A 15501-nucleotide genomic window follows, 5' to 3' on the forward strand; every position below is an offset into this window, starting at 1 on the left:
GTGTCGTGCCACTCTGCCATGCTGGAGCCACACAAAAGACTGGGTTCAGTTCCTGGGTCAACATGTACTGACAGGCATGCCCGTTCCCATGATCCTGGCTGGCTAAGAAGTCTGGTGGGTGGGTCGTGGCATGAGACCATGTTGAGGGTACCCCTCTTCCTTTTGTCTCTCTCAAAATAAATAAACTTTTAAAAAGTGGATTTAAATAGGCAACTCACATTTGACATCAATGCTGATCCAAAAAATATCGAATTCTAAAAATAAATATCTGACTAAATAATTTTGGGAGAAAGAAATTCCAGTACTAAGTAGCCCTTATTTTAAAATAAATCACAATGCCCATATGTCTGACATGAGAAGAGTTCCAGTGGAGGCCTCTCGGTCCTGACAAAGCCGTTGGTCTCATCTTCCATGGGGGCTGCCTCAGTTGGTTCTCTTGGCTACTGCCATGGCTGGGCCTCGGGAACAGGGCTCTGCATGTTAGCTTGAGCAGTCCAAAGTCAAGATTCCCTTCTCTGGTTTCCTTGTGACAAACTGATATTCTTCCCCCAACACCCACCCCACCCCCACTCCAGAGGGCACTTGCACTCACCAGAGAGACAGAGAGAGAGAGAGAGAGAGAGAAGGAGAAATCACCCCAACCCCTGGTGGGCATGGTCATGCTGAAATTCCTTCTCCTCCATTTCTCTCCATGCTGTTGAGTTTCGGCATGCATGCTCATGCCCAGCCCATTTTTTAAGCTACTGGGGCTGGGATTCGCAGTTGACTTGTTTGAGTTCCAGCTCCTTTAACCATTAGGCTACCGGCTGGCCCCACATTCATTTATTTTAAATTGATATGTAATTCCTGTTTATATATCATATAAGTATATATAATCATATGCCTGTTTAGATGGGACTAATGTGGTATTCTCCTAAGAAACTTAAGTAAAAATTAAGAAAAAAGAAAAGAAAAATGAAGTGAGGAGCATGAAAGCAATCCAGCCCACAGAGTATGCAGTTCTGGTATCGCTCTCCCCTAGTTCACGTCTCATGTGACAGGTGCTTTGCTGCCCTGATGGGCTGGCCCCGTCTGACTGAGGTCCCTGCTTGCCTCTTCCCAGCCTACACATGCAAGCAGTCCTGTCTTCTCCTAGGGAAGACACCCAGGATGTTGACTTGGAGACCTTCTACCCCAGGGAAATTTGTCCCACTCAGTCTCTGAAAGAGATACATCATTTCACAACCTCTTTGCAGGGCTGTGGTGAGTGACACCCTGTGAGCTAAGGGATGGGCCTGCCTCCCCAGGTCTAGTTTATCTACTCCGCCTCCAGGTATTCTGAGAGGTTCGACTTGAACCAGTGGAGCATCACCCTAATTCTCATAGACCCAGGATAAGAGTATCAGCTATGTACATTAATATGAGAGTCATTCTCTCACATATTCAAAAACATTTTACAGCCAGCAAAACTAGAACAACTCAAAAAGAACTTCCAGTACTTCTTCCTGAGAAATGAGTTGCCATTACATAAATGTATATTAACGCCCACTTCGTGCCAATTTCATTAATATTAATTTATTTATACACTTAGTTTTAGGAGTAACAGCTTATGATTCTTTTTAAGTTAGCTCTTTTAAAGAATTATTTAATTTTTTTCATCATTATTATTTTTGAATTTGTTACAAGGCACCTGTGCTCACCAGAGAGAAAGGGGGAAAGAGAAAAAGTGAGAAAGCAAGGCACCAGGTCCAGGACTCACACCGTGGTTGGCCATGTGGGAGTCCAGCACCTTGACTACCACGCCATCTCCTGGTCCCTTAAGTTAACTTTTATCTGCTATGTTGAGGACTCATTGATGGAATATGCAACTAAGAGTTTATTTTTTCTCTGTTTTTATGCTTGCCAACTTGTGGTTTTCAGGATGACAAGGTAATTATATTTTTCCCCGATTTTAGTAAATACTTAGATTTAATGCTAACTTTAGTTTACAAATATTCCCTGATATATGCAGTTGGTGCTATTTGACCAGCAGGTCTATTTTGATCTTTACAAGTCAATTTCCTGTTTGACTCTTGCCTATTTGGGAAGTTTATGGGAAAACAACGGTTGTGGTGGGTTCCAGTCTGAATCATGGGAGGTCACGTAACTTCTAGGTCAAGGGGAGCTCCGTGACTCACTATAGCAGTTACAGCAGCCACAAACTGGGGAGGGAAGCCCAGAGCTTGGAGCACATGCCCTGAGTGTTGGCTTCTCCCAGTGTGGTTTTTTTGGGCAGGAGAGAAGAGTCTAAGAAATGCGCACACCATTCTCTGCTGCCCTGCCACATCTGGGTCAGCCATTGGTTGACAGATAGCACAGGGATTTGCCTACGTGGTGCCTCCCTTTTAGAACTTCTGATTTACGCTATTCGTCCATCCACTCAGCTCTGCACTGATTTGAGATGAGCTCAGACTCAGCCAGTCACCGTTTTGAATTCACTGCAGTTTCTTAGCCAAGGTAGACAGGATGAGGGCTGAGCTGACTACATGCTGCTCACACCGGGGGCACTAAGAAGGCTCTTTCCCGTGGACTAGCTAATTAGATCAAGTCACCTAACACTCACAAGCACACCACATAGGTCCTCAGATACCAGCCCACCTGTAACCACTATTCAACAGAGAAACGGGTCTTTGAGAGTTACTACTTATAGGCCCTAAAAATCTGGAGTCTGGCCCTGAACGGCATAGAAAGATTTTGTTTGTTTGTTTTGTTTCAGGGAAAAAGAAAAATTCTCTGTGAAATATGTGCTATTGGTTCATCGGAAAAGTCATGATGCATTTTTGCAAAGAAAAACAGAAAAATACATCATGACTTTTCCAACAGCCCAATAAAATACTTATAAAATGTAGTTAAAGAAATGCTACTTGTGGTGTTTATGGGATATTTTAAAAATTCAGTATGCTCTTTATTAACAGTTTTCATTAGATCATATTTGATCTTCTCAAGGATGTATTTATAAAGTCAACACAAGACAGCAGTAGGACAGCAGTGGTATTACTTTCTTCTCCAAGGATATCCTATACACAATGAAATTCAGAAGCAAGGTTTTATAAGTCTCTATTTGGCATTAAAGTTATCTTGGAACTGTTCTCTAAGATTATGGTATTGTAAGTTTATTCTGCTAAATTCACTTCTTTATAAGACCTGGCTTTAGGGCAAATGTTGGCTAAAAGGTCAGATACTAGTTAGACTTACTGGGTTGTCAGAAGTCATCATATATTTTTTTTGTTTTTCTAAGGAAAAATGCATCATAACTTTTTCCAACAACACAATAAAATGAGCCGTTGAGTTCTGAAGTAGATTATCCTTTAGAGGCTCTGAAACACTGAATCCTCTTGTCTTGGCCTGACCTAGAGAGAAACAGCTGACTAGAAGACAATTTTGAAATTACATTGGTTGTCAGATTAAAACAAAATTTTCCTTTCTTAATTATTTTTTTAAAAAAGGAAAATAACATTGGCAAAAACAATTCTTTTCATGTGAAATCATTAGTGATTCTGACCTGCCAGATGTTTATTTCAAAAGCTTATGTACCATGCTGTGATGTACTAGAGGAAAAGAGAGTTGATTAACAGGAGGTGGTAGATTTTTAAAAAGAGCTAAATCCTTCCCATTTATATGTAACTAAAGATGTGAGGAAAGAACTTTTAATTTTTCTAAGCATGTCATTTGAAGAACACCTTCTTTCTATTGAGTTTTTAATGGGAAAATGAATTTTGTGTCAAACTTTCAGTGTTTTATTGGGGCATTTCTTTCATGCTAACTGGACAGGAAGTGGCAGAAAGAATGACTTTGTATATGCTATTAAATAGGTGCCTGGTTATTTTTATAATGCTGTATACGCTATATTATGTACTGTATACTTGATAAAACTATTGTTCACATAATGCAAAACACACATAGCCCATGAGTGATTTACTTACAGGATGAATGTCCTCTAGAATCCTACCACCTTTGTAATAGAATGTTAGGGCTTCTTAAGAGAGGGACTCTTACTCTTAACCACCTGTGCCAAACTCTCCTCTGTTATTGGGGGGGGGTAACACTGGGGGTGGGGACAAAGAAGCACTTCATCCCCCTATGTGGAGGAAAGAAATACTTTACATGTTATCCAAAGCTTTTAGTTGAATCTTATGTGGAAATGTGTCATTTCCCCCTTCAGAATACAATGACAGATTCCACAATACTTTTGGAAGATGTACAAAAAATGAAAGATAAAGGCGAAATAGCGCAAGCATACATTGGCTTGAAAGAAACCAACAGGTAAGTGATCCTTCATTTATCCATCGTGGTCCAATGGTATTGATCTGTAGGCTTCCAGCAGAAAGGGCAAAGCATTTTATGAGACAGCAATTGACCTTTAGGGAAAACCCAATGTTTCCTATGTATCTCCAGTTAAAACTTATTTATAATATAAGGTAATAGTATTTAAAGGAATGTCAGAGAAGATGTTCTAAGGAAGACTTCTATTTTGTACATTTAGGGTCTTACTTAGCCTTAAGAATGGACTGTCTTGCGAGGAAAAAGTTGTCCAGTGTGGAGCGTCTTGGGTCAATACCTCATCCTATTCAGGATGGTTATTTGTGAAAGTTTGTAGGGGAACTGCAGGTTTCCATCACTGATGCTCAGTGTGAAGAGAAGTGGTGAGGTGTCTGGGATCACATCAGGGTTGGCCACAGAACTGTAATAGGGTACCTCGACTTCAGGGGTAGGAGAGTGAGAGCACACTCTGGAATTCCGCTCAGCCTTACTGCTGTCCCCCTTCCCAGCAGATCCTTAATGCTGCTGGACTCTGAATTTAACCTAAAAGACTACCCAGTAGACCAGTGGAAAGAACATGGCCAGTGGTGAGCACAGAGGAAGGCAGTTCTGGAGACTGCTATCTGTGTTTGACCTAGGTCTCTTGATGCACAGGATCAGGATAATAGACATCAATATGTCACAAATTAGATAGACTGTTGCCATTCAGAAGAAAGGTACTCCCTATCTTTTCTGGTCAAGGGTAGAGAATGCTTATAAAGTATTTGCTTAGACTTCAATGTTAACTTATGAATGTAAGTTACAGAGATATCTTCTATGGAAGGCGGTGTTAGTATAGCTAGAGCTTGATCACTCTGCTCATCTGTCCACTCAGCTCTTCAGTCACCAGGCGCATGGTGGTGCCTGCTTCCTGCCAGGCTGGGCCAAGTATCGGGAATACAGCAGTAAGCAACAAAGAGGCAGTCCCTGCTTTCACTGAGGCCGTAGGCTATGGGGAAGACAGCCAAGATGGCTTGGGCTTTATTCCAAAGAGAGTGGAAGCCATTGTAAGGTTTTAAGTAGGAAAACAATGTGATTAGATTTGAATTTTAGAAAGCTAGCCCTGACAACTGTTTCATTCAAGAATAGATTGCAGTGGAACAAGATTGAAAGTATAAAGACTAGTTAAGAGGCCATTACCATGGTCCAGTAACTAATGGTGGTGACTTGGGCTTGGTTGACGGCGGTTGGGATGGAAAGAAACGGGACGCTTTGGACAATATGTAGGAGGATGAGGTCAGTGAGCCTCATGGATTATAGGATGTGCGAGTGAGGGCTGGGGTAGTCTGAGCGAGGGATGGGGGGTTCTGGGGTGTCCCCTGTGGATATGTAGTGGGATGATCATGGGTCTGGGGTACTTGGGAGGGTATAGGGTGGAGATCACCGGCAGATTTAAGGAGCCAGGAAGATGTCCAAAAAGAAAAGTCCATTAGGCAGCTTAATCTTTAGCTCATTAGTGAGGAAAAATGGGTAAGCTGGGATATACATTTTGAAGTTGCTGATGCATAATAATACAATTGAAACCATGCAAATAGATGATCGCTGTAGAGAGGAATGGTAGGTGGAAAGGAGGAACGAAATCCCTTGAATTTCTGTTATGTAAGCATAACAAGAAAAGTAGAGCAGGAGTAAGAACCTGGGCTCCAGTCAGAAAGCCAGGCTCCCTCTTACCCGTGTGCAACCCCTGCAGGTGTCCTGCTCCTCAGCCTCACCTCTTCCTCTGCAGTGTAGCAGATGGTAGATACTGTGTTACTGGGAGCACTAAAGGAAATAGCGTATTTCTAATACAAAAAATGATTTCTCTGGGTCTTAAAATTAAATTTAGAATTTTTTTCTTGTTCTGAGAAGGAAGAAAAGAAAAAGAAAGGGAGAAAGGCAGAGACAGCTATTTTTCATAGGGTCTCACCAGTCTCATGATCCTCCAGCCCCAGCCCCCCAGTTAGTTAGGATTACAGGCTCAAACTGTGGTGCCCAGCATGTTCAGGTTGACCTGGGAACCAAATCTGGGGCCTCGAGCCTCCCAGACAGTGATGTTAGCTTAAAATTAATTCAAATTATTATTTTTTATTTTTTATTTTTATTTTTCCACAGGGTATGTGTGCTCGCCAGAGAGATAGAGAGGGGTAGAGAGAAGAGAAATCAACCCCTAGGGGTTAGACCACACTACAATCCCTTCTCCATTCTCTTGGGATTTTGAGCACACATGCACACGTGCCGGATGTGGTTTTCAAGCTACCAGCTCTGGGACTCAAACCACACAGCTGGCTATGTGGGATCCAACTGCCTTAACCACCGTGCCACTGGCTGACCCTAGTTTATATTACTTTTTGATACAAAAAAAAAAAATTAAAAAGTATATCTCAAATGTTGAGAACTTTGGATATGTTTTTATTTATGTTATTCCTGTAAGAATTTTTAAAAATAATTTTTAAATGTGAATTCAGATTTTATTAAGCTAAAATAAGTTCCTACCCAGAAGACTTGGAATTTCATTTTGAAAGAAATGACATAGAATGATTATTGCCGCATGAAAGCAGCAGCTGAAGTTCTCATTCTGTGTGTTCCACAGTTACTGTCTACTATCATACGTGATACAGAAAATCACTCTGCCAGCTGAAGAAGCATTAAAAATAGAACCTCTTCCTCACCTTTTCAGTCCCTTTTTATTTTGTAGGAAAAGTAGTTCTAGATCCTAGGTTATGTGCTTTAATTGCTACCCGTTTCCATAGACTGTTATGTTACCTTTTTTTTTTTTCAACTAACCAAAAATAATTTTGTGGCAGTGTCTTGAAGTAACCTGTAATTAGTAAAAACAACCTGAGTATTGAAATGCGTGTGCTGCCCTTGACCGTCCTCATCTCACGACCACCCTTTGTGTTTTGCATTGTCGTTCCCTTTGCATGGAAGATCACCCGCTATGGATTACCATGAGTTGAATGAGGATGGAGAGCTGTGGCTGGTTTATGAAGGGTTAAAACAAGCCAACAGGTTATATTCGTCTCCTCAAACTTGAATGTCATTAACTCATTTTTCTTACTAACAGTGGCCTCCTGGCTTTAACTCTTCCACTTCTTGCGCATTCGTTGTCTGTCTGTGTGACTAGTTACAGTAAAACTTAGAATATTCTGTCAAACACTTTCTTAAAAACCGTCCCACCAAGGGACACTATTACAGCTTAAACTGGCTGGCTCTGTAGCCGATGGTTAGCTGAGCTGGATCCCACGTGGTTAACTGCACTTGGACTCCCAGTCCCAGCAATCTGAAAATCATCCCAGGCACATGTACATGTGTGCCCTAAATCCTGACAGGGTGGAAAACAGAGAAGGGATTGTGGCTTGCCCATGCCCCACTGGAGGAGAGAGGGTGCTTTCTCCCTCTCTTTCTCTGTGTCTCTGTCTCTCCATGGCAAGCACACACACCCTCTAGCAATTAAAACTAAATAAAGATAAAATTGATGATGTGACTTTAAGAGTTGCGGTCCATAAGTAACAATGCTATCTGGAGTTCCTTTTAGATATTAAAATTTGTGAATCTCTCTCCAAAAAAGAAATCTTTCAATGATAGCAAAAACTGTTGGAAAGAGATTAAAACTTGCTTCTTAGACAGCAGCTTCTTATTTGGACCCAAGATCGGTCTGGAGGACACAGGGGCCTACCGCAGTGCTGCCACATTCCTCTAGGTTGCCGTGCTGCCTGCAGGCAATGCCAATGCCCGATTTGGAATTCTGTATGGCCATCGTGAAACTGGCATTCTTGAAGCAGTCAATCGTGAAGGTTTCTTGCATTGCTACAGTTCAGAGTAATTTCCAAACAAAACGTATTAAATATGTTTAAGGAGAAGAAAACTTTACTCACACACATGCATCTACTCTAGTGATATTATTGGTACCCTAAAACTTAATGAAAATTCTGTCTCACGTGATTACATTTTTTAAATATTTCATGCACTTTTTTTAAAAAAAGGTGCTTTTGCTTACTCTGCTTTGTTTGTTCTAACCATAAACCATTGTCATTAACTTTGAGTTGCTGTTGGTTCAAATCCTTTTTAAATTTTGTAGTCGCTAAAGTATTTTCAGTCTGCTGTTAAGGGTTTGCTTGGAAGGGCAGCAGTAAGTTTGACCCCGCAGTTGGCAGCCAAGAGGAGTAGAATAAGAGAGTTCATTCTTAACCATAGCTTTGCTTTGCGTTGGGCAAAAGGAGTGAATGTAGAAGTGGGGTGTGGGGTGGAAGGAGGTGCTGTGTCTCTGCTGGTCTCTTGCCATCCGTTGCTCTCCTTATGGGCAAGCTGGCTACCTGTGCGCTTGGGAAAGCAGAAACCACTCTGTTGGGCCTATTAACGTTTATGTTCTAAAATCATGTCTTATTAGGACTCTTTTACTAAATATTTCTATTGCCTAATCAGGCAAAAGATGACAGTTATTTTAGAATTATTTTAATTTGTTCATCATTATTATTAGTATTTTTCTAATTTGACCAGAGAGAGACAGAGAGAGAGAGAGGGAAAGCAAGAAAGCAAGCCACCAGGTCCGAGACTCAAACTGTGGCTGGCTGCGTGGGAGTCCAGCGTCCCAACCACTACACCTGAATTTGTAATCTTGCTCTTTGTAGAACAGCTATTTTCTGCCAAAGGTACTTGTCTTTGCCAGTTCCACTGCTAGTCTGTAAACATAGTTATTAGTCAGATTAAAACTGTCGTTTAATTGATTTTTCTTTTTTTGAGAAATTTCTCCTATAGGGCACGTGCGCTTGCCAGAAAGACAGAGACGGAGAAACAGAAAGCGAGAAATGATGGCCACACCGCAATCCCTTCTCCTCTATTCTCTTCTGGGGATCTTAGGCACACATGCACAGGTGCCCGGTGTGAGTTTAAGCCACTGGATCCGGGACTCAAACTGCAGTTGACTACATGGGAGTCTAGTGACACAGCCATTACGCCAACTGCTGGACCTGATCAATTGATTTTTCTTAAATATTTTATTTAACTTCTTAAAAGTATTTATTTATTTATTTATTTATTTCATTTGACCAGAGAGGAACACACACACACACACAGAGAAAGTGAGGAAGCAAGCCACCAGGTCTGGTACTCAAACCACGGTTGACCATGTGGGAGTCCAGCACCCTTAACCACTACTCTACCTGCCAGCCCCTCAGTTGATTTTTTTTAGTCACTTCCTATGAACCTGTCAAAAGAGCCTAAACCTCTTCTGTTTCTTAGGGCCTCTGAAAACTACAGGATTCAGAGACACACCCATGAGAGCATTGGTTTCCAATCTGGCCTTGTTTGAGTTTCTCGACTTGAGTCAAGTCGGAGGATTCGTGGAATAGTAGAGTATCTGCTTCTCCTGCTTGTGAGCCCATTAGACAGGGATTCGTGTGTCATCTCCCTTTCTTACCTGTGTGGCTTCTTCACAGACTCCTGGAGTCCCAACTCCAGTCACAGAAGAGGAGCCACGAGAACGAGGCCGAGGCCCTCCGTGGGGAAATCCAGAGCCTGAAGGAGGAGAACAACCGGCAGCAGCAGCTGCTGGCCCAGAACCTGCAGCTGCCCCCAGAGGCCCGCATCGAGGCCAGTCTGCAGCACGAGATCACCCGGTTGACCAATGAGAACTTGGTAAGGAAGCTGCCCGTCCCACGCGCTCCTCTGTGGGCAGCAGCCAGCTCTGCCCACAGCCTACATACTTTTTGATCAAACACAGCCAGCTTTTCCTTGCTGGGAAAAAATCACCATCCCACACTGTTACCCTTTTACTCTAGAGGAGGCAGAGCAAGGCAAGCGTGGATGTGGTGTAGATGTGAAAAAGGCACAGGCTGTGTGTGTCAGGGAAGGGTCCTGAGCATGTCACATTCTCAGAGCTAACCTGGGGGATCTGGAAGATGCGAAGCCCTGGCTGCTGGGCTTGGACAGCTGCGAGCCTCAGGCAATCGATGGGCTTCCTCTGCTTCAGCTGCAGATTCTCTGCCATGCCAGGAGGTTGGCTACATCATTGTTGCAAGAGGCTGGAGACAGGCTTTGTTAATCATTGGTCCACAGACAGCCACTGTGGCCATCCCAGCCTACATGTTTCCGGACAGACTGGGATTAGAGCCAAGGTCTGGGCCAGCTGTTGGCAGAAACCATCAGGGGTTTTTCTTTGAAGTAGGTGGAGCACCCAGGTCATGGAGGGAGGAGTATAGGGATTCAGGTTACACTTCTTTTATCCTTTTAAACAGAACTTATTCTACAAGCGAGCAAATTTTTGCTCCTTGAGAGATTTTGTATGCTGGAATGGAGTCCAACTTTTCCTTTTTCTTAGCTTCTCTTATTATTTTTACCAAAAATGTTTTCTAAACTATGTATCTCTGAAACACATAAAAAATTGTATTATAGGGACCAGCAGTCGGCGTAATGGCTATGTCGCTGGACTCCCAGGTAGCCGACCATGGCTTAAGTCCCGGACCTGGTGGCTTAAACTCACACCGGGTGTGTGTGTGCGTGCGTGCCCAAGATCCTGAGAGGAGAATGGAGGAGAAGGGATTGCGGCGTGACCATCCCCCCTGGGGGGTGATTTCTCGCTTTCTGTCTCTCTCTGTCTTTCTGCACATGCCCTATAGCAAAAACCTCTAAAAAAATTATATTACAGATTTATTATAGCTTTTTAGATATATTTAAGCTTGACAAATATATTAAAATCATTGAAAAGTTATAATTCTACATTTTTATATAAAATCCGTGTTGTAGTGTCAGCCCGATTTTGAAAAAGTTTAGGACTCATAGTAATTTGTGTTTTTTTTGTTTTTAATTGATTTTTTTCTAAAGACCTGTAATAAAGTAGTTTGAGTTTTCTCTGAAAATTTAGCAATCTGAATCATCCCTCCATTACTCCATTAGTGATCATTTATACTATGAATAGTTTTCTAGAGTCATTTATTCAACCATCTTGTATATGAATTAGAAGCTATTCCCAAAGATATTTTTTCACAGTCTGTCTTTCTGCCTAAGACTCCATCATGGGGAAGGGGGAAGAAGGCGAGAGCAGTTTGCAAAGTTACTGAAATCTCACTGATGGTTGGGGAAAGGTTCAGAATCATAAAGTATTTTTGTAATGTCATTTTGTCACTCAATTATATTGTCGCTTAAATTGAACTAACATTGCTTTGATGATTAAGAATCGATAAATACACTGAATAACATAATAACAATTGATCAGCATACAAATTCTGTGCTTATAAATGATTATCTTCAACTACAAGGTGAAACCATGACATAAAGATGTATCTGGCTTGCAGATTCTCAGATTTTTTTTTTAATAACTTAATAAAGCATTTCTCTGCAACATTGTTTGCAGTATTAATTTTCTTGGCAATTTTTTTCATAGCTAATACAAAAATAAACTAAACCCCTGCACTCTAAGGTGTAGAGTCTAGTTAGTGAGTGTGAGTTCGGGAAAATCCTTTGTTGATCATCTTTCTCCTGCCAGTGCACGGACTGCCAATTCAGGAGAACGGATTCAGACATAAGTACACGATGATGAGCTTTTTCAGAATCATCATCGTTTCCCAGTCTTACATGTGCATTTCTTAGGAAACAGTCGAGCAGAATATTAAAGCAGCAGCAGACCTGGGCGTGGTGTCCTTGGAAACTATCTCACGTAACATCCAGCACCAACCCCTCAACACAAACAGAAATGATCTTTCTCCCTCTTGTTGGAGCAGCATTGCAGCCCTTCTGCCTGCTGCCTTCCAGCCCTCTCTAGCCTCTCCACCCTCAAAGGAGAGCGCGGACATTGCCGTTGTTCTCTGTCAGCCTAACCCTTCCCTGCTCTTGCTGGGTGCAGGCACTTGTGAGCATCACGGAGGAGGCTGAGAGTGACCCGAGGGCTGCTCTGTCCACCTGGGAAATAATGGCATTCTCGCCACTTCCTTTTCCTGTGATCATGCAAAAAGGATGATCTGTCTATGTTTACTTGGAATCTAGACTAGAAAGATAAGAAAGGAACGGCAGGTAACAGATCAGAGCCTTTTCAGTGTGTAGTTTCATGATTTCATTCTGAAATAGTTGAGGATTGATTTTTACTGAGAGGTAACATTCCCCTCAAAGACACAAAGAAAAACAAATATCCATTGTGCCTGTTTTTTCAGTATTTTGAGGAATTATATGCAGATGACCCTAAGAAGTATCAGTCCTATCGGATTTCACTTTACAGACGGATGATTGTATGTAAATCGCAGCGCTCCTGCTGTCTCCCGCTACTCTGGCCCTCTGTCCTAAGAGCACACTGCTGCCCGCTTCTTCCAGGAAGTGTCTTCAGAACTTCTCACAAAGCCCGTTTCTCCCCACAGCTGTCTCCTAGCCAGTGATGTCACCTCTACCAGTGTCCCGCGTCCATTGTCACGTCTGGTTTGTCATTAACACTAGGCTTACAGTGTGATGGAAGCACATGATTTAAAAGGTCAAGTAAAATCAGAAGCACAGTTTCATGCCGAAATGTTTTCAGTGGTTCTAGGATCTAAAGCCACTCCTGCACAAATGAGAAAATGAATGAATGTTTGTAAACGCAGACCTTCTCCATAACCTGGTGCCGACCACCAACATCACTGTTCCTCTCCCTTCCAACACTCTCTCCGGATGCGCTGCTGTTCACCTTCCTCTTAAATACTGAGTTACTAACTATGCCTGACTTGAGGGAACTCTTTATTGAACAGTCGATAATCACAGACTCTACCCTCTCTTTTAAATGTATTGCTTTTTTTCCCTCTTTTTTTACACAATCTCCCTCTCCCCCTTTTTTTCTATATAAGCAAAGTTCTATCACCTGCAAGACCTTATGGGTATCTTCCACCTCCTGCCACTTTGGTCCCAGGTCTGCAGCTCACCCTTTAGCCTATTCTCTGTGGTTATTTTTTAACTTATCTTTTAATTCAGTTATCTCTTAATTTCCAAAACTTTTCATGAATTTCAGGACTAACTTTAGCATCTCCAGAGGTTAGGTCCCATAGACAGTGCTGCACATACACAGGCTGTCAGTCTCTGCCCAAGTTCAGCCATCCTCAAGTTTTCCCACGTAACGCACATCCGTCAGCATTTACTTGGGTCTTGTTCCCCCTTTAAAAGAAGGCATTGCACTGGAATAACCATGTATTTTACAAGCATTCAATTGTTTTACCCCCATGGAGTCTCCTGGAAAAGACTCCACAGAGAACTCGCTGTCCATCACGCTGTAAAGGATGTTACTGCCCGTATATTGTAACGTTTGGCTTTTATTGTAGCTGCATTTCTCATGCCTGCCAGTTTCAGCCAGGTGGTGGCTCCACCAGCGAGCTTTTTTGGAGCTGCTGTGCAAAACTAACTGCGTTGTTTCTGTGATTTTGTGTCTGCTTCCCCTCATTGCATTTCAGGAGGCCTATTAACTCTCTGTTATATTTCTCATTTTGACTTGTAGGATTTGATGGAACAACTTGAAAAACAGGATAAGACTGTCCGGAAACTGAAAAAACAACTGAAAGTATTTGCCAAAAAAATCGGTGAACTAGAAGGTACTTAAGCATGTTTTCATGACCGTTGCTGAATCCCGGGTGGTTTTGCTATATTGGTGGCCTGAGAGAGGTGTGCATGTGAATTTTAGGGATAACAAACATGATTTTCAGCAACTCTAGCCTCTGTGGAGTGGAAATTTCCGTCTCTAGGTGAGGGAAAATGTTCTTTTCATGGTAATAATTTACAAAGGGGGAGAATTCATTTGGCAAATCGAACAGATATCCTTAATGCCAGGGATGACGCCAGCAATGAGTTCGTCCAGGGCTTCTGTGCGAAGCGAGCAGTGCTGTCCCTGTGATGTGTCTGCTTCCCCACGCTATTGGCCAGGTACCATGCCAGCCAGTGGAGCACACAGGTTAAGAGCCTAGGTTCTGGAGCCAAGCTTTTTGGGTTTAAATCCTAACTCTTCTAGTTATTTATTATGTGATACTAGGCAAATCACTGAACCACTGTTTGCCTCAGCTTCCCCACTTACTACATAGGAATGATGATATTGGATCATGCAAAGTCATGACCCATTTTTGCAGAGAAAAACATAGAAAAATATGTCACGACTTTCCTGATGACCTAATCACATCTATCTGCCATGCTTTATGAGGACTGAGCGAGTTAATATGGATATGTGCTGAGTAGCCTTTATCTGAAATGCCTTAGGACCAGAGTGCTTAGTGTTTGGAAGTTTTTTTGGATTTTGGAATATTGGCATATACATAATGAGATATCTTGGGGATTGGACCCAAGTCTAAACATAAAATTCATTTTATCTTTTCTATGTGGACTGAAGGTCATTTTTTTAAAGGTTTTTACCATATGATGCATGTGCTCACCAGAGAGAAACAGAGACAGCGAGAGAGAACATGAGAAATCACCCGCCAGGGGGATGGCCACACCACAATCCCTTCTCCTCCATTCTCCTCTCGGGATCTGGGGCACGCACGCACAAGCGCCCGGCATGAGTTTAAGCCACCAGGTCCGGGACTTGATCCACAGTTGACTACATGGGAGTCCAGTGACTTAACCACCTCTCCTCCTGCTAGCCCCAACCTGAAGGTAATTTTATGGAATATTTTTATGTTGCAACATTTTGATGACAGCACATCACATGGGTAGAATTTTCCACTTGTGACATCATGTTAGCACTCAAAAAGTTTCAGACTCTGGGACCAGCAGTTAGTGTAATGGCTATGTCACTGGACTCCCATGTAGTCAACTGTGGATCAAGTCCCGGACCTGGTGGCTTAAACTCATGCCGGGCGCTTGTGCGTGCGTGCCCCAGATCCCGAGAGGAGAATGGAGGAGAAGGGATTGCGGCGTGGCCATCCCCCCTGGGGAGTGATTTCTCGCTTTCTATTTCTCTGTCCCTCTCTGTCTTTCTGGCGAGCGCACACGCCCTATAACAAAAACCTCTCCAAAAAAAAAAAAAAGAAAAGTTTCAGACTCTGAAGCATTTCAGATTTTAGGTTTTGGGATTAGGGATGATCAACCTGTAATACACATAAAATAGCTCCTGATAACAAAGTAAATGCTACATACAACTCAGTTGTTACAATTATTGTATTGTTAGTATTAGGGATACTAAGCTGAGCAAGATGGAATCTGTGTCTGCAAGGAACTCACAGTCTAACAGGGAAAAAAGGAGAAGTAAATAAGAAAATACAAATGAGGATT

General features: G+C 42.4%; 1 protein-coding gene across 1 annotated transcript in view; it reads left to right on the forward strand.

Annotated features, from left to right (window-relative positions):
• The window catches only part of MYO5A (myosin VA), a 155576-nt gene that overhangs the window by 114570 nt on the left and 25505 nt on the right, over positions 1-15501 (forward strand). Inside the window, exons 31-36 of the mRNA XM_014584250.2 lie at positions 1900-1908; positions 4181-4281; positions 7225-7305; positions 9732-9930; positions 12438-12512; positions 13739-13832. Of these exons, the coding sequence (XP_014439736.1) occupies positions 1900-1908; positions 4181-4281; positions 7225-7305; positions 9732-9930; positions 12438-12512; positions 13739-13832 (559 nt within the window). The remainder of the gene's footprint in view (positions 1-1899; positions 1909-4180; positions 4282-7224; positions 7306-9731; positions 9931-12437; positions 12513-13738; positions 13833-15501) is intronic.

This window comes from Tupaia chinensis, unplaced genomic scaffold (assembly GCF_000334495.1).
Source record: "Tupaia chinensis unplaced genomic scaffold, TupChi_1.0 Scaffold146140_1, whole genome shotgun sequence".
Lineage (NCBI taxonomy): Eukaryota > Metazoa > Chordata > Mammalia > Scandentia > Tupaiidae > Tupaia > Tupaia belangeri.